Source organism: Halictus rubicundus, chromosome 10 (genome assembly GCF_050948215.1).
Source record: "Halictus rubicundus isolate RS-2024b chromosome 10, iyHalRubi1_principal, whole genome shotgun sequence".
NCBI lineage: Eukaryota > Metazoa > Arthropoda > Insecta > Hymenoptera > Halictidae > Halictus > Halictus rubicundus.
This window is the reverse complement of record NC_135158.1, coordinates 5,363,008-5,381,100: the sequence shown is the minus strand read 5'-3', so window position 1 is coordinate 5,381,100 and position 18,093 is coordinate 5,363,008. Positions and strand designations below refer to the sequence as shown.

General features: G+C 44.4%; 2 protein-coding genes across 3 annotated transcripts in view; one reads left to right on the top strand and one right to left on the bottom strand.

Moving 5' to 3' along the window:
• The window catches only part of Dop1r2 (dopamine receptor 2), a 62,612-nt gene that overhangs the window by 37,572 nt on the left and 6,947 nt on the right, over positions 1-18,093 (top strand). Inside the window, exons 2-3 of one of the 2 annotated variants that reach the window (XR_013082893.1) lie at positions 10,075-10,159; positions 12,054-12,395. Coding sequence is in view for 1 of the 2 variants with exons in the window: in XM_076794484.1 (XP_076650599.1) it covers positions 10,075-10,159 (85 nt within the window). In the remaining variant the exon portion in view is untranslated. The remainder of the gene's footprint in view (positions 1-10,074; positions 10,160-12,053; positions 12,396-18,093) is intronic. The other variant, XM_076794484.1, reaches the window with a different exon arrangement.
• Positions 6,107-8,296, bottom strand: LOC143357849 (uncharacterized). Its single transcript, XM_076794483.1, has one exon. It carries the CDS (start codon positions 8,131-8,133, stop codon positions 6,253-6,255), a length of 1,881 nt encoding a protein of 626 aa, XP_076650598.1. The 5' UTR covers positions 8,134-8,296; the 3' UTR covers positions 6,107-6,252.

Here is an 18,093-nt window from a genome sequence, read left to right as displayed (position 1 = left end):
CATCGACACTGGAAGGTTTTCCTGCGAGAATTAATTTTCAGGATTACGCGCGACATGATTCAATCTCCGTGCGATTTATAGAACGTCCCGTTGCAAAAGCAGAGGCTCAATTTTGTTATGGCAAAGCCATACACACCCGTGCTGGAATAATACGGTCGCGTTAGTGTATTCAAGGAATCACCGTGCAAACCCAAGGAATCGCAGAAACTGTCCGAGTCGAAGTTATGCAATGCGGACACGGCAGAGGTTTTTAGCGAGATGCAGCTGCACACGATACTTGTGTGGAATAATTATGCAAATGGCACCCACGTGCGCCACTCGATACGCATTTTTGCTGTTGTAATGTTAAAAGGGAGCAGAGGTTACAGGGAATCGATTAAACACCGCCTTCTTCAGCAATACCGAATGTTATTATGCTACCGGACAATCGACGTTGAATGCAGATGTTAGCGAACAAAAACTGCGGTTTAATACAATTTCTATTTCCTCTGGTATGATACCTTTGCTGCAGTTATGCAGAAGAAGTTTCACACTTTCATTGAAACTTCGGAGCAAAGAATTGCAAGTTTATTTTCTTCATTGTAGACTTCTTTAGTCGTGCTAAAGTTATTCGAAGTTTTAGGAGAAACTTTGGAATAAATGCTAGGCTTGATTACAATATTATTGTCCTTATCCTAGCGCAAAAGTTATTACTAGACTGCGGATTTTAGTGAGAATAATTAATTCCTTCATCTAAAATTGATAGAAGTAGAAATAGATTGTAAGTAAGTAAATTTTTATCGCGCACAAAGATCCCCAATCCAGTTATCACAAATTTCAACAAACACTTTAATACAAAAACTAAAATTGAGCATTTTATTTCTTGTCTTTTTTTACTGTGGATCTCTTTAGCAAAAGTGATCTCGATAAGCACACTGCAACAAGAATTGACACTGAAACAACTTTATTTTCCACAGTCGCGAACAGGTTTACTAGCGGAAAAGTTGTTTCGAACTGCAGTAGAACCGTCGCCTATCGTATTTCGCACGCCGTGTTCACACATGCCACACACGAAATTTGCATTCTACTTGTTACGTACGAACAGCATCGGGGAACACGTCGTGTACCGCGTCGTTAAAGAAATATTCGCAGGCGCGAGAAAACGAAGTCGTCCAATATCGTTTTCTGGTACCGGGCAACCGGGTTTCTCTGTCTTTTTGTTCCCGCAAGACAGGTAATAAGTTGAGGAAACCGCGATAACGCGATAGACGGTCCCGTAGTCGCAAACGAAGTTTTCGTTGTTTCCCTTCGTGAAGCTGAAAAACAGCTTCCCTCCTGCCGGTTATAATATTTTCACCGATCAAGTTGGACCATGTAATCCGTTCCGCGTTTTGTTTTGTTCGATTCGAGCGAAAATAAAAAAGAAAACAAGAGTTATAACCAGAAACAAAACACCGTTGTTAAAATCGATTCGGAAAAACGAGGAAACCGCGGTAACGATGTTACGACGGGCTAACTGTGTTCATTAACAGTTTGTAATCAGGGTCGGACCCCTGCGAAGACGTCTGTCTGAATTTAATAAACATTTACCGTAAATATTCAACCTTTCCTTAAATACCGCCATGCGAGGAACGTAACTTGTTTTTAAATTATTTAATAATATCAGCGGGTGGAATATGGTATCATGAAGTAAGAGAGATGTAGATAAAACGTGAAACGAACGGGCTCCCATTAATTATTCAATAAATGTATCCATGATATTCGTAAATACATTCAAGAGAATTAAATGAAATACAAAATACTCGTTCGTTGTTGTTTTCAAATTATTGAAGGCTTCAAAATGATACGAAATGGCACAGCTAAAAAATATATTCGTGAAAACATTCAAGAGATATAAATGAAGTACAAGGTACTGGATTTCGGACGTAACACGTTCCGCAATTATTTAACAATACCGAGAGGCTGAAAAATGATATTACAGAATAACAGAAATGCACAACAACATAAAGCGAACAAGCTCCATCGATTAATTAACGAACACATTCACAGGCAAGTTTGAAGTAGTCGTATATAGTGCACGGAAATGCACCCGAACCGAACGATGCTGACAAAAGTCATGCGAGCGCGATCCCGGCCGTTAAAGTATTAATCGAACAAAGTAGCACACACGTGCAACAGACTCCGTCAGGCTCCCAGAAAATTACGCTCGCCCCGAAAATTGCCGAGGGAAAACAGTTTCCATCGTGCGCGCTCGGTAATTCGGCAAGTTCGGTACGCTAATTCAGTGTTAATGGGCTCTTGTCAATTAAGGGCGGCGCGACTGTGCTTTAAATTTGATAACCGGGCTGCCGGTTTTCCGTGACTGGGGACTTCGATGAGTTCGTTACGATTTTACCACTCCCCCCTCCTCCCGGGGGGATACGAGGGAAAATCGAGAGCCTCGGAGGAACGATTACCCGGTGTACACAATAATCCTTCGATCCCCGGGGGTGAGTTTCGCGGGGCCGACGTAATATCTCGTCGGCTGTGTGTCTACGGTTCTTGTAAGCGGATTTCGCTCGGATAAGTCCTACGGCGAATCCGTCGTCGTCGGAGAAATAGGCAACCGTGGCCTCGAAGCGATACGCAAATACACCGAATTCGCACGCGGTAAATAAAGCGGCGAGGGACGGAGAATCGCGACACGGATGATCGTTTACCTTTTAAAGCGGCCTTTTATCCTCTTAAATCGCCGCTGACGCGGAAACTGCGTGTGCTCTACGGCCGCTCCGATGATTTTATTGTTGCCGGTGGCGTAATCGGATATTTTTTTTAGAGCCTCCTCATTGGACGCCGCTGTCCCTACCTGAAAATTAGTTGCTCGTTACCTGGTATCAGTTGGTTCATCACCGTGGTTCTTCTTATTTTCTCCCTTTTTATTATTCCTTTCTTTTCGCTTCTTCCCTCCGGTATTAAATTAGTTTTCTTCCTGCTGTTTTATACTTTTTATTGGCAATTTTAATATGGCCGAGTCTCGTGGGTGAAACTTATGGTCAGTGAACCTGGCTGTAATTTTAAAGTTTTTAGAGTGTGTTTAGCGATATGATTAATTCTCCAGGGCACGTGGGAAAGTAAACTCTCGGCACAGTAAACTTGATACTTTTAGTTGTAGGAAGAGAATAGAAAATTTTGTGTAGGTTGTATGCGTGGCTGCTGACGCATGCACTTCGGCGATATTCAGAATGAAAATTGACTGGTTCCAGCGAGCCATTTTTAGTTCGAAAAAGATTGGAAGTGAACATTGGCAGATGCCCTTTTGTGAGTGATTATGACGTACGAGTTTTGTAGATGTTGTAGGTGCGTGTTTTCGGATAATCAACTATTGCAAATACGGTGGGGAACGTTTTTGACGGATGATTTCCAAATGGAAAAGTTTGCAGTCTTTCAACAGCTGAACAAAGCGCGCGTGCTTATCTTTTTGTAATGGAAAGTCAGGTATATTTTGTAATTGTTACCAAAACGATGAGAAAAGTTATTGGAATCAATAACGACGACTGTGTAATTCATTTATTCGTTAAGAAAAATTCCTTGAAACATTAGACGGTGAAATGAAATGAAAAATTAGATGGTTGACCATATGAAAATAATAATTCAGGTATAAATCAAATATTATAGGTCTGTGTAATAGTTCGTACCTGATTCCTCCTGATTTTGACGAGATTTTCCATAAACAAAATATATTCACCTGTCCCCGCAGTCTAAAATCTATATTTTAACGACCATAAAAACACGGTGGTTTAACAATCGAACAATCCCGAAGACGATTCCTGAAGGGGTGGATTTAACCGGTCGTAAAACACGGCGAAATAGAAACACCGATAAAATCTGACATAAATTTTATAGTGCTCGAATAACGCGGTTGATATATAGGGCATGATAAAATTCATAGTTATTATTGCAAGATATGAAGAATTTCCAAAATGTACGATGGGGGGCCGGAGTGTAGGTTGATTTCTGCGAGGCCTTTTCCGCGCGAGAGACCGCGAGATCTGCGAGCGTAATTCGTTAGATCGTTATCGGAGACAGACTCCTTTATAACGGGACGGTGGTCCATACGGACTCAACTATCTGAGAAGCAGCCGGGGAAATGACGTTCCTTTTACGAGACGTAATAAATCGACCTTGTCCAGGATCACCGGCTCCCTTCGATCACCAGAGTCGGGGAGTAGAATGAGTCCGGTTTTGGCCGTGAATAAGCCGGCGAGGATCATTCACCGGGTTCGATATACGAGGGTCGAGATTAAGCATCGAGAACAATTTTTCCGGCGCTGAGATTTCCACCGCATTTCCCGCGACAGTCTTCTCGAATGGTCGACCCAGGAAAGAAAAACATCCTCCAGCCTATATCGAGTGAATTGACCCTCGATTGATTTGGTTTAACCCTGGATTCGATCGGCTTAATCAACCCACAATTGTATTGATTTAATTAACCCTCTTAAGTCTTAATCAATTTAATTGGTTAATTGATTCAGTTCATAAATATTTTTCAACATACTATATTCCTCGAAGAATTAATCTGTTCTTTCTGTCGTTCCTAATGTTATAATAAAAATTGTAATAATGAAAATTGGCGTACGGGAAATTTCTGTTGGATTATTGGAGATTTCAGAATTTTTTCCCAGGCAAAATTTTCTTACATTTTCCCGTGGAAGCATCAGTTTCCGCGGAGCAGAAAGAATGAACGAGGAAATATCCTTGAACGCATTAATCTCGCGCGTTTAATTAACATCGGTGCCAGGATATGAAACCATCCTAAGCCTTTTCATTATTTTGTGGAGCTGAAAGGGCCAACGGCGGCTGAGGAAGAAGAAGCGTAATATTCTCAAAATGAGTTAATCTCGATACTTGAATTTGCATCAGCTTGTGGATAATTAGGGATGACTGACAGAGTTCGAACAGCAGAAATATAACATAGTGCAAATTTTTGTTGAAGAAATTTTTAAGACATTTTTTATGGGGAAACTTATCGTCAATCTCAAAAGACCAGTGCTCCGAAAACATTCTCGAACCGAATTAATCTCGCTCGTTTAATTAACGTCAGCGTCGGGACACCGATTAGAGCCAATTAATATAATGGAAACTTTCCGGAAGAGAGTTTCTTAGATTTTTCCACGGAGGCATTATTCTTCATGAAGCTCAAAGGATGAATAGTGTCCGTGGAAGAAGGAAATATTCTCGAATTGTGTTAATCTCGGCCGCTTAATTAAAATCAGTATAGGGACAGCGATTAAAGATGATTGATACGGACAATATTTTTTGAGAGATACTTTTTATTCTATTCTGCAAGATAATTGCTCACAGAACCAACGAAGTCCCTAAAAGAAAAACAAAGATTCTCCAGTTTTAAAATCTTCAAAGTCTATCGGCACTTTCTTTCATAGAATAACAAAATTCGTTTATTCTTTAATATATCGGATACGCAATTATTAGGGATACTTAATTATTAGATACGCGAGACGTGTGCCTAACGACAAACTACGAGCACCGCGCAAATAACCGGGGATAGCATCCATGTCCACGTCCTTGACACGGATCGGCCACTCGAACGGTTTCGACAAAAAGGTTACAGCACACCTAACTCTCGCGCCCGTCCGCTCAGCCGCAATCCAATATCCGTCTATAATTCATAAAGCGAAAGCCGATAATCTATGGTAAAACGGTACCTCGTCACTCGGACGTTATTCTTCTACGAGCGGCGACAATTTATCCGACGTACGACTCCAACAAATTCCGGTGTGTTACACACACACACACACACAGGAGGCCGGTCGCAATTCGCGATCCCCTAAGGGATGCCGGATTTAATAATTTTCAACGCGAATATTCTATATTCATGTTCCACGCGTACCAAATTCGCACGGCTAAAGTTATTTCTTTCGACAAATGACGCTCGTTGAATCGCAAATTTTGCGCGCGAATTTCCAGGCGAAGAATGCTGGGACATTGCGAGCACGAATTCTTGTAGAATTATTACAAAAATCTTGTTTCAAATGTTCCTAATTTGTTCCGTCAAAGTACGCTAATCCCTCAATAAACACACTACGTCCACTCAAACCTCTTCAGTTCATACACAATTTTTATTATTATTCTCAAACGCAACATCCACTCTCAAACCCCAATCTCCCCGGATAACAGTCTCTGGGCATCGTCAATTAAACGAGGACACTCGCACACTTTACTCTAAATCGTAACAATAATATTGCCCACAAACCTACGTGTACAACCTTAGAAAAATCACTCGAACAGCTTGCAGGGGTACATCATGATCTCCAGAATCAGTATAATAAGCCCAGTCCCGAAACCAATAGTCATAAGCAGAAACACTGGCACAAACTGCTGCAGATGCAAATTCGACTTGTACGCAACATTCTGGGCCATAGCGGACATCCTAACACGAGTATCGTGCTCCAAGGCAAGGTTCACCATGAAATCGAACATCCCATAATCAATAAAATGTTGTATCCTGCTGTTGATCATGTGCAAATACGGAAATCCCTTCCAAGTGGCCAACGACAGAGGAAAACTACAGATCACGTCAGTGGTCATAGTGTAAGCATAAGTAGTCTCAACTGCTTTGATCCTTGAAGAATTCAACGCCACTACCAACGCGTACGAAGAGTTTCTGCCTGACAGAAGGTCGCTAAGTAGTTCAATGTAAGTCTCATGATCGAACACGTCGAACACGTCCACTATGTTATTGACAAAATCCTCGGTTTCGTCGAAAAACCCTACGAGCCTGAGAAAGGCTGCGGTGCCACCAACTTTGATAGAAGAAGCCAATAAATCCTGCGTGGTTTCGATCTTCATGGTCGATAAATTAATCAGCTGGTCAGCCAGCGAGTCTATGTACAGTTGAGCCAGGAAGAGTCCGAAGATGCTCCAAGCTATGAAGTGAACCCTCCTAGAGAATCTAGTAGGCTGTTTGTACACAGAAACTCCGATGATCATCGCGAAGATGTCGAGGCCAGCGACATCGGGCAGCATGAACACCTTGAAGACAGCCCCGATAACCAAGGCCCCGCCTATGGCTGCCCAGACATAAGTTTCGAAAGGCTTGATCAGTCCTTTCAATGAAACCTCGGGGATCTTCGGGACCAGCCAGACCACCTCCACCATGTCGTAGGTAGCCGAGTAGCCGATATCCTCGTCCTGACTCTGTAGGATCTTGCCGACCGCAATGTCAGCCTTCGTGTCATCGTAGAGCATCATCCTGACCTGTTCAGGATAAGTGGTATTATCGCTCCATTCGATTTCCTGCCTGACGAAGTTCAGATCCTTGCCTATCTCCTCTATCAGGAGGCCTTCGAATCCTTGCAGGTGGTCCGATCCATTGACAGTGAAGACATAAGGGGACTGGTTGAAATAGGCTACCGTCAGGTAGCAATCGTTCAGCTTTAACGGTCCAATCTCCTTCAAATCCTTCCAATCGCCATCCTTGCATTTTCCTAAGATTTCCGGTGCAACCGGGGTGCAGACATTATCAGGTTCGAAGGAGAGGCTACCTGCTACCAGCGTAGAGTCCCCTACACTTCCTAGAATAGCTACAATCGATAGTTTCCGGTTCCACATCGCTTCAGAAAGAACCGCAGCGTCGGATAAGAACGAATCTTCGTCATCGAAGATGTCCAGCAGGATCACCACGTAGAGACATCCTCTGTCGCATGGATCTAATATGTAGAACTGGCTTTGAAGACTGTGACCTCTAGGCATCAAGAGAATAGCGCTAGAAGTCAGTTGAAATGTTTCCTTCAATTCAAAGTCCACCAATGGTGAGTGCGTGAGGAATGCATAGCGTCCTTTCAACCAGATCATGAACGGCTTCACTATATCGAACAAGTCTTCGTCGTCGTCCATGATGACTAGCGTACATCCGGAAGGGTCCTTTATGCTCTCGTGCAGGTAGCTTTGAATGCAAGGCATAGATGAAAGAAAATTATCCCGTTTTTCCCGGTAGACAGTGATCTCGCTTGAGATCAGCCCGCGATCGCCGTTAGATCTATCTTGTTGGTAGACCTCCAGGACCTCCAGCGGCATGGTGAAGTCCTGGGGAACCATTATGGGGGATGTAGGGAGTGTCAGGGCTAGCACCGTGATCACTCGAGTGAAGGAATACATGTCCGACCAGGATAGAGTCAAGATTCTTCTTGAAAGGTAGTTACTACTTTTCACTGCTACCTTATTGGATGAGTGGTGACATGATTGAGGACTCGGTAGATAGCTATTGATGACGAAGACAGAGTTAAAGGTAGCACTGTGACCACTGGACTGAAGTAACACACGTCTAACCAAGACAGCAACACGACTACTCCTAAAAGCTAGCTGTTACCTTCCGCTGCTAGCTTCCAATTGGACGAGCAGCAAGATAATCAAGGACTCTATGTCCTCTGCTAGATACCTATCGTTCCAACGAGCGTGCAGTTTGCTACCGCTCTCGATACTATGATAACAAATTCTTGTTTACTTTAAGAAATCGTTCAATTGCCGGTTGATCCCCAGTCGATTGACTATTTGAAATATTGAAGATGCTCTGATCACGGTCCGTTGGAGCAGAATTTTTGCTTGTTTTTGGGGGGTTCGGTGCTGTTCGCGGAACGGGGATTTTTGCCAGAGATAGACTATCGCATGTTTAGCCAGCCCTATGCAAATACTTGCGTCGAACCGATATACGGGACAGGGTTTCAGTCATGCGATCGTGACGCGAAACCGTGACCAAGTTTCGAGCCCGGTCTCGCAATGGACTCTCGCGAAGGTCGCGTTATCGGCACCGGATTTTCGCGGCTGATCGGCTCCGAGCTGGCGTCCCGACGCTCCCGGAACCGGTCCGCCGGCGTCGGCACGCGCGAACGCCGGATTTCGGGGCGAGTTCGCGAGCGAAGTCCGGATTTCTGCACCCTTTGTCGGTCCGCATACTATCCCGTCCTGTCATCGTTCGCGGGATCGATAATTCGACGGCCGCTCTTTGGAATTTTCGCACAACCATGCGGTTCTTTTGTCCAGGAATTATCCACGCTCCATCCATCGAGACGAGTCGGTGTGTCGCCAACTTGCGTCCTTTGTTTACGTCATTTGTCTACCTTTATTGACCCAACGAAATTGAACGAAGTACATATAGTGGTTCTGTAACATGTTCGGTTGTGGATCCGCGAAATGGACCCGGGCTTTTTTCTGCGACTCTTTTTACTGAGAAGCGATTGGTTGGTGCTATTTTGCGAGTTCCCGTGTTGCGATGTATAATAATTGGTTCAAGGGAAATATGATACGTTGGGGAACTTCGCGAAGAGAGAGGATCGCATGAGAATGAGCAATAACAACTTTATCTAGCCGTCTTTGACGGCGGACGCTCGAAATTGTTTAAATTGAAGAGTTCTTTGATGCGCTCGAAGCGATAGCGAAATTATTTAGAGAAAATATCGAGACTAGAGATACTGTCATGAGATAACGTGATCGATATGATCGTCTTTGTCTCTGGAATGAAAATGTTCTTGTGTCTCGTATAAGGGATGTCGTGGAAAATATTTTCAAAGAAACTCGGAATGTTAAGTAAAAATTGCAATTAGAGGCAATGATCTTGTGGAGAAATCTCTTCAAAGTCTGAAGACGATTTACAGGTTCGTCCGAGTAAAATAACAAAGTTAAGAATCTCTGTTATTATTAGCGAAGATATTTCTGTCGTCCACGGCAACAAATAAATTTGAAAACAGACGACCAGCTTGTTCGATCGAATACTTTCTGCCAAGAATAGTATTCTCTGCCTTTCTACGACCCTCGATTACTTGGCCCTTGTTGCACAAGTGTCCCCGGAGTCTACTACCTTCAATTACCGGAGTAGAGTCTAGAAAACTCCGCTGAATGTTTTAAACAGATTATAGTGTCTCTATATAAGCCTTGAAGCTAAATTTTCATTTACGTCAATCGTACGACCATTTACGACGGTCTCAGAAAAATATTTGAAAAACATGAATTTGCATAAAGATTCTCGGACTGGCTATTACGCTGACATGTCCACAGTGTCACTCCACCGAACCGTAACTCAGACGTCTATGCTCTCTTTTTCAGAGCGTTCGTGCGTATCCTGTGCGGCTGCTGCCCGAGACGGATGAGACGGCGGTATCAGCCGGCATTCAGATGCAAACCAAGCCAAGTGAGTATGAAATATTCATACGTCCTACACGAGCGCGCCTCGACGCGCGCGAGACTCCTCGAAAACGCGCGAAAAACGTACGAGAAACTCGTTCCGTCGGCCTGTTCCGGTTCCGCGAGCGTCTTTCCGTTCAAAGACAACGAAAAACCGCATAAATCGCTCCGGAGTCGCTCTAGCCCCGCAGCATTCGCAGACTTCGTGGAAGCTCTTAGCGCAGTTTCGACAGCATAAGAAGAAACACCGTGATCCTGGGCACCGGAAGTCGCTGAGCCTTGTCTCTGCGTTGTTCAGACGTTTAAGCGGCGCAACAGGCTGTGGGATGATCTCGGATCGATCTGGACCTCGTAAAAAGTGATTACAAGAGCCTGAGGACGGGCCGGGAGGTTTCTCAGTCGAGCAGAAGGCGGTCAAGGGTGCGCGGCGAAGCTCATGGCAGTCGCAAGCCCCGAAACTCGGTTTTGAAAACCGGCCAACCGGGAGATATTTATTATTCCAATTGCTGGAACTTCTCCGCCCACGCGACGGTCTTCCTGATCATCCCCCCGATACCGTCGCCCTGTTAACCTCTGGGCCGCGGAGGACCTATCTCTGCTCCACATCGGTTCCTTTAATTTCTTCCCGGCGAGGATGAAGATCCGCGGAAAGATTCGCTAGATGATCGCACGATACGGAAGAAGACGCTGCTGACTTGGTTTCTGTATCGGAGGGTGCCGGACCGACCAACGTCGCAGAAGTATAATCATTTCTGGGACACGACCGGCCGGAAACTTTTCTTATTTATTAAAAGCGAGGAAAGTTCGCAGAGACCCCGCAGAGATGGAAAGAAAGTCACGATCGACTCGTGGCGCGCACCGGCGCGGCGCGGCGTATCGAATTTGCATGAATTAGGAGCCGCGTTCCGTCTGCATGCGACGCGTTCCGCGTACAGTCTGCGGGAAAATTTGCAACGTACGAGGAACTCGATATTCTTGGAATTTTTAAGTAGCCAACTTGTCTGCTTTTTGGGTCTCGGGGAAGTTTGCTGGAAAGAATTTGAGCAAATGAGGAAGGAAGAGGCAATTATGTATATTCTCTTGTCGTACGATATTTTCTCGCGATCTTTGATTTCCGATTGTTACTGAAAAACATTGATTGTGTAGTTGATGTGAGAATGGTTGCCCACGAATGGTTAAAATTACTGAATGTAACAAAAGGAATAAGCTTCTGTCAGTTGCGATCGAGGTAGAAAATGTTTATCATGCATAAACATCCTCGTCCTAATAATAACGTGCAAGGTAATGAGAATAGCGACGATGATGCAATGTGCCCTTACTAAATATAATCACGATTATAGAGGAAAATATTTAAACAATAGACGAATAGTAAAGACCGATAAAATCACTCTGAAAAAATCTACTAAATGACAGCACACAGTGAGACTTTTTGAAATTCTGAAGCTCGATTCGTTCTCCGAACAAAAATCGCGAAAACCTCAAGTGAAAAAAAAACGTGCCTTTTGCCGCAGACTGTACTCTTCGGAATCCTAGTACATTTCGCGTGACACACGAAGACACACCCGAAGATTCGCGTAAAGTAGCTTTCTGAATCGGTAAGTCGAGACTGTTCTGAAATCGATATCGAGGCCGGTCCATCTGTCTCGAAGAAGACAAACGAACCCGAGATCCTGCGTAACAAAAAGAATCCATCGAGCAGCGAGTCGTCTCGACGGATCCCTTAAACACACTTGTCCGGTCAACGTCCGGAGGATGGCTTCGTCTTATGCGTCACTGTCCATCGAATCCGGCAGGGACGTCGCGTAATCTTGGAAAGAGAATCGGAGCTAAAAGAACAAACGGAGAAAGAACATAAAAAGACGGTGGTCGGTTGTATCCAGTGTTGTTACTATCTTTTTCAGAGATTCACGTCGGGAAGATACTACTCCGCGTACACGCTCCACCACGTGCGCAGCAGCCGAGAGAGTTCGTGCGAGCAAACCTACATTTAACGATGGGATAACGTTTGGATCACTGCTCGTTTGGACACCGATTGCCGCAAAACAACCATACACGATCCATCCGCGTCCCTAACCATCCGTCGTTGTCGAAGCGTCGTGGTCTGCCTTCGGGGAGTCCTCTCTGCCACAACCCCCCTTTCCACACCCCTAATTACACACCCCCCTCATCAGTAACCGGCCGAAGATACTTAATACCGATTATCGGCGAAGGACTCTGTCACCGTTCCATTTAACATAGCCTCGGTATGTTGACCAGCGAATGGATATGTCGATTCTCACAATACTACACAGACACTCTACTTGTACGCTACTGTTCATACACACGAGCACCTGCACGAGAACAACAACACCCTACGTGTCGGAATTAGTGCACACACCTTTTTTTGGTATGCCTAGAAGACACGCACCTACCACTTACTCTCTTCCAGAAGCTCTAGCACCTAGCGACCACCGATGCCTTTTATTTGTCTGGCGAGGCCGTTGGGTTGCCCGGAGGTTCATGGCGATTTTATAATGATAATGTTTGGAAATGTTCAGCTTTAGCCTGGGAGCGCGCTGGATGGACTCTGGAGCACTGAAGTGCCGATGGGCGTGGCCTGAGTAGGCGTGGTACGGGCTGGCGTGGCCTGAGAAGGCGTGGATTCTTGGCTCTGAATATCATTTTTGTTGAATATGTCAAGTATTTGTTCTTAAAGTGCTCTGAATCGATCCTAGAGAAATGTAAAACGAATAGGCGTGGCCTAAGTGGGCGTAGTATGATTAGGCGTGACCTCGTAGCTCCCGGTCTCTAGAAACTCAGAGCAGTGCTCAACAGAATATCCTACCCTCTTCTCGTTCTGAAGAAATGAAAGTCGCATAGAATTGATTATCAGAGCGATCCTAAAGCCAACAAATCCCAAATAGAAGTTCCAAACAATCATTTAATCAGCTATCAATGTCTTTCTGCGACAACGAAAAGTATCTTCCGCAGTGGCAGTGAAACGCGAATGGCACAAATTCTCCCAGTAACCCAATAGACTCCTTTGAAACCTTACCTCGGATGTTCGATAAACAGATACCCCGAGAGAACGGCTTTCACGCTTTACGCAGCTTCCTGTAATTTTCATAAAGATGGCGCGGAGATGGGAAATTTAAACGATTCAACCGGAAACGGTGTGAAAGCCACGCTCGAGGGAGAACCGGTTCTCTCGTAGAATTCTCTGCGTGGAAACGGTCGGTCCTGGTTTCGGATTATTCGCGGCCCGGCCCGAAAAGGAAATCGTTCTGCATGGAGAGGCGAGGAAACAAGAACGCGAACACCATTTATCGGGAACCAACAACGCGGGGAAATCGCGTTTCGTCCGGCGCGCGAATTCGTTCGGACGCGACTTCGTCATTCAATTATCGTTTTATTTTAACATCATATCTTTTTTTCTATTCAGAACGAATCGATAACAATCGACGCAGAAATTACAATCGAAACTCCCGCACGGAAAATAGGGAGCTCCATTAACGGGATCCCCAATTGGTAACCGCCGCTGTTGCATTCATTACATTTCCGGTATCGAACTAATTAAATGTCGAGATGGAAGTTCTGGCGAATGTTTAACGTTCATTTCTACCTGGAATCATTTTTACAAGCGCGCGCAGATCGGCGCTGTTTTATTTTATCATTACTGCACAGCGAGAGATGCTCGGCCCGGCCGAAAATAAAAATACTGTGCAGCATGATCGACCTCGATGCCAAGTAGAAATGTCGCGCCGTAGCCGGACGCGCCAGTCAAATATATGTATTATTACGAAACCACTGACTTTTTGGTTCGACGTTCTTGGAATAAAATCTGTGCAATAAAAATACTGCTGGAACTCTAATTAAAAGTACAGCTGCGTTACGGTGCTGCTCCACTTTCAGGTAATTTGAATAAATCAATAGAGAACAAACAAAAATCGAGATTCGAACGTGCTGTGAATTGTAATCAACGAATATTCGTATTTATCAAATTTCATATTCAATGTGAAGCCTATTCTTTTCTTTATACTGTTTTAATAAACATTGTGCAGTTTCAATGAAGGAGCTACCTTTTTAAATCATGCTTAGAAACAAACTAGTAAATATCTAAGGATTAAAAGAGTGCAATTTTGCGCATTTTGAACAATTTTATATCCAGAATTTGTCGTAGGAGTTCTCTGGATTCATCCTAGAGCACTGCAGAGTCAATGAGCGTCACCTAACTGAGCGTGCCCCGAGGAGGCGTGGCCTCGTGGCCCTTGGTCTCTGCAGAGCCAGGGCAGTGTGATACAGAATATTACATGTTCGCTTCAATCTAAAGAGATGAAAATCTATTCTAAAGTCAACAAATCCCAAATAGAAGTTCCTTTAAATAAATATAAATGTTCTTCTTCTCAGGGAAATTATGAACGACGAAGAAGTTCTAATCACTGTAACCATGAAATAAATGGTAGTCGAAGGAGTGAAAGGTTAAAAGGCAACAGTTTCTCGAATTTTAATCAACACCGACGCTTGAATTAGAGTCCAGAAACAGTATCGAGAGAAAATTCGCGGCTCATATCGAGATAAAGAACCGGATGTCGACGTGGGTGTTGCCTGGCTTCGTAAAACAAGGGATGAAAATAAAAATATAAAAACTCACGGGGGAGTAGTATCTGGCCTTGTAAACAATGATGAAGCGACGGGTCTTCGAATGGCATTTGCACGCTGTGTCGTAAATACTCCGGGGCGGCTGGTAAATGCCACCGAAAAATGGCACCTTTGCGTACCGAACGCGTTCCCGTTTAATTATATCAGTCGCGGGTCCGCCGTGTCGCGTTCACTCCGGCCGCAATTCTAAATCGATCAACTAATTCGCTGAAATTTCGCGATCGTTCATTTATCACCGACGAATAATTAAATTAATTACAGGGGCGCCATGGCATCGATTGAAACCCGTGCGCGTCACGCTGCGAGCAGTTGCTCTTGGCTTTTACCGTTTGCGAAATCGGTTTTCTTCGAATCGAATTCGAGCGTGACCTCTCGGTGGCCATTTTTCCTATCTCTGTCGACGTCCGGTTGAAGGGACGGAATTGCTTTTTTAGGTACAAGGTGGCCACAAAGTTATGGTCATTGAAATACTAGAAGAGATTCCCCGCAGAAAATGTTTTACGAAAATATTAGTCAATTTCCTCTTGTATTGTTTGTAATCATGAAAATTAATTTGGAATACCTTGTTCTAGATAAATGTGTTCTATTCATCGTAAGATAAAATATTCTGCAGGAACCATGTGCCGGAAATTGTCCGTTTCCTCAGAATAAACGGCTGAAGTTCTGCAGAATTTCGGATAGTTGTAATTAAGGTGGTCAGTGACCGAGTGAAGACAATACAGAAGCATCAAGTATCAGTAACTGGGTTACGAAGTCAAGAGGCAGCAACACGGGTTAACTTTGAAACATAGAGGCTATTGATTTCATTATCACCGTGCCCTTTGCCCTTTGAAACTCCTTTATCGGTCAGCTACGCCTTGGTCAGTGACCTAGTAAAGATGCCATTGGTGAGAGTGGGTCGCAAAATACAAAAGTATCAATATTACTATTACTCAATCGAAAGTGTTTCCTTATTTCTCCTTGTTTTCTGCCCATAATAAAGCCGCATTAACAAAAAACGTTTTGGTCAGTGACCTACCGAAAATGTCAACACGCGGTCACTGACCACGCTGATCGAGTATTTACAACACTCTGTGACATGTTAACCATGTATTCGGAGAAACAGACACAGTTTCGACAAATTGTTCCTTCAGAACATTTCCTTCTTTCAACGAACATAATACTTTAACAACACAAAAAGAACAATTTCGCTAGAGTTTAAAGCGCATCTAATGATCCATGCGACTATTAGCAACTTTGTGGCACCGTGTACGTAGGGAAAACCGTGCCGAGGTCCGAGTGCATTCGTTTCGGGTCCCGTCGTAGCCCCGATGAAATCATAACCTCCTTTACGATTCATTTCCGGTTTTATTCCGCGATGCTGACGTGCCGCCCTAACGTGCCCCGTAAATCCAGTTCTTATTTTATATCATACGGCTCGAACACGCTCGTTCTCCCCGCGCCAAGAATTTGCGTACCACTGTAAAACGAGGGAACGGCCCACCAAGAACCAGGAACCGCTATCCTGCAGCTTCTCTCTCATCGAAACAAGATTTCTATTCCGGAAAACCTCTCGGCATTGCTTCTTTGACAACCGAACACATCGAATAGACTCTAAGTTTCCGGGCTGCTCAGAATGCTAATCGGATGGAGATGAGATTTAAATTTGAGCTATTTCGATGTGCGGGGCCAGCTATCGTCGGCCACTCATCGAAATGGGATTCCTATCCGAAAAATTAGCTCCGCGACCGACCTCCGTGCACTTAGCTCCGTTGCGGTTAGATCGCAGTCGGGTTCGGAAGTGGGACTAGTCAAGCATATAAAACTGACTTCGGGCTAATGGATTTTGAAGCGGATCCAGCTCAATTCTTAAAGAATAGAATGTATTTCAGTTGTTACTATCTGAATTTTACATTCTACAAAATGGGAAATTACAACGAATTCAATCTGTCAGTTCCTGCATCCTGTGATGTACTTTGACACTATTGCATTATTAACATTATGTAGCTCGCTTACTGGCTTTACTCTCATATTAATATAGTTTGTATAAAAGGTAACTGACCATCGACCACTGATCACTAATCATAGGTCAGTGACCAATGACCAAATTTTCTCTAGCAATGTCATCGATAACTTCTGATCGCTCCAGTGTTAAACAGATCACTGACCTCTGACCAACGGTCACTGACCATAATGTACCTAAGCAACCCTAGTAAGTGGGTAATTAACTGTCCAGCTTTTCTCGCCATTTAACCTCCCTGCTATCGACTCTGCTGATCCAATGAAGGGGAAAACTTTTCTGAGAACAAGAGAAGGGTTTTCCAGACAACCACCCTCGGCTCCAGAGTTCTCAACCCCCTGAGAACAAGGCGAGGCCGACATATCCCTTCGTCCAGAGACCGTCAGATCGCTGGCCATCGGATAAACGCGATCTCCGGCAAACTTTACAAGTTGTTAAGCCAGCGTGATACAGCTACCCCATTTCTCACGGCCTCGCGGACTGGACACGCCGCCAGTTCCAAGGGCCTGCAGAGGAACGAGCTGCAAATGTCGCCATGAAAGTCCCGAAAAACAAGGGGGCATGAGTTACGAGCACGTCCGTCGCCGGAAGAGATATAAATGTCGGAAACGGGGCGGAGGTGGTCGTGTTCTCTCCCCTGTGCTGTCCACGGTCCACCCCTTCGGGCAAGGGGGTGCTAACCCCTATTTTCGACGTAACAATTTAGAGGAGAGAAGAAAAAAAAAACGAATATAAATCGGTCGACGATCCGGGGAGTCCTCATCAATCGCCGTGGCGGGTAGAGCTATGAGAACGTCTTGTTGAACGTCGATTTTATGGCGGCTCGTTTTCACGCGACCTCGATGTACAGAAGCGTTGAGAGCCAGGGGTGCGAAGGGAAATCGAACGATTTCTCATGCAAAGTCGAAAATATTGCCGAGTTTTTGCCCGGGGAAATAGAATATATGGGTCAGGCACGTGAATAGCAGCTTTCCACTTGACCTTTACGTGTTCGTTTCGTACCATTGATGGAACCTACTTCTTGCAACTTAATGTAAGTATTATTGTCTTCAAGATGAATCTTCGGAGTACATTTTTTAGAAAACAGAGCCTAGTGGAAAATTGTTGCATTCTACAGTTTTCTTTAGAGATAAGACGATGGCTCGTTTCTTTCCTGGTTCTTTTGCTTTTCTCTGCACTCTGAAGTTCGTTCAACGGTGAAAACATAAGGGAAATTCGAAAAAGCGATACACGAGCCGAAAAACAGCGAGCTGGGGGGAAATGCGTTCCAATGGCTAATATGTTTCAATATCCGGGACGGGTTT

What these genes read in the sequence shown, in the direction of transcription:
- LOC143357849 (XM_076794483.1), bottom strand. Translation starts at nt 8,133, where the DNA reads ATGTATTCCTTCACTCGAGTGATCACGGTGCTAGCCCTGACACTCCCT.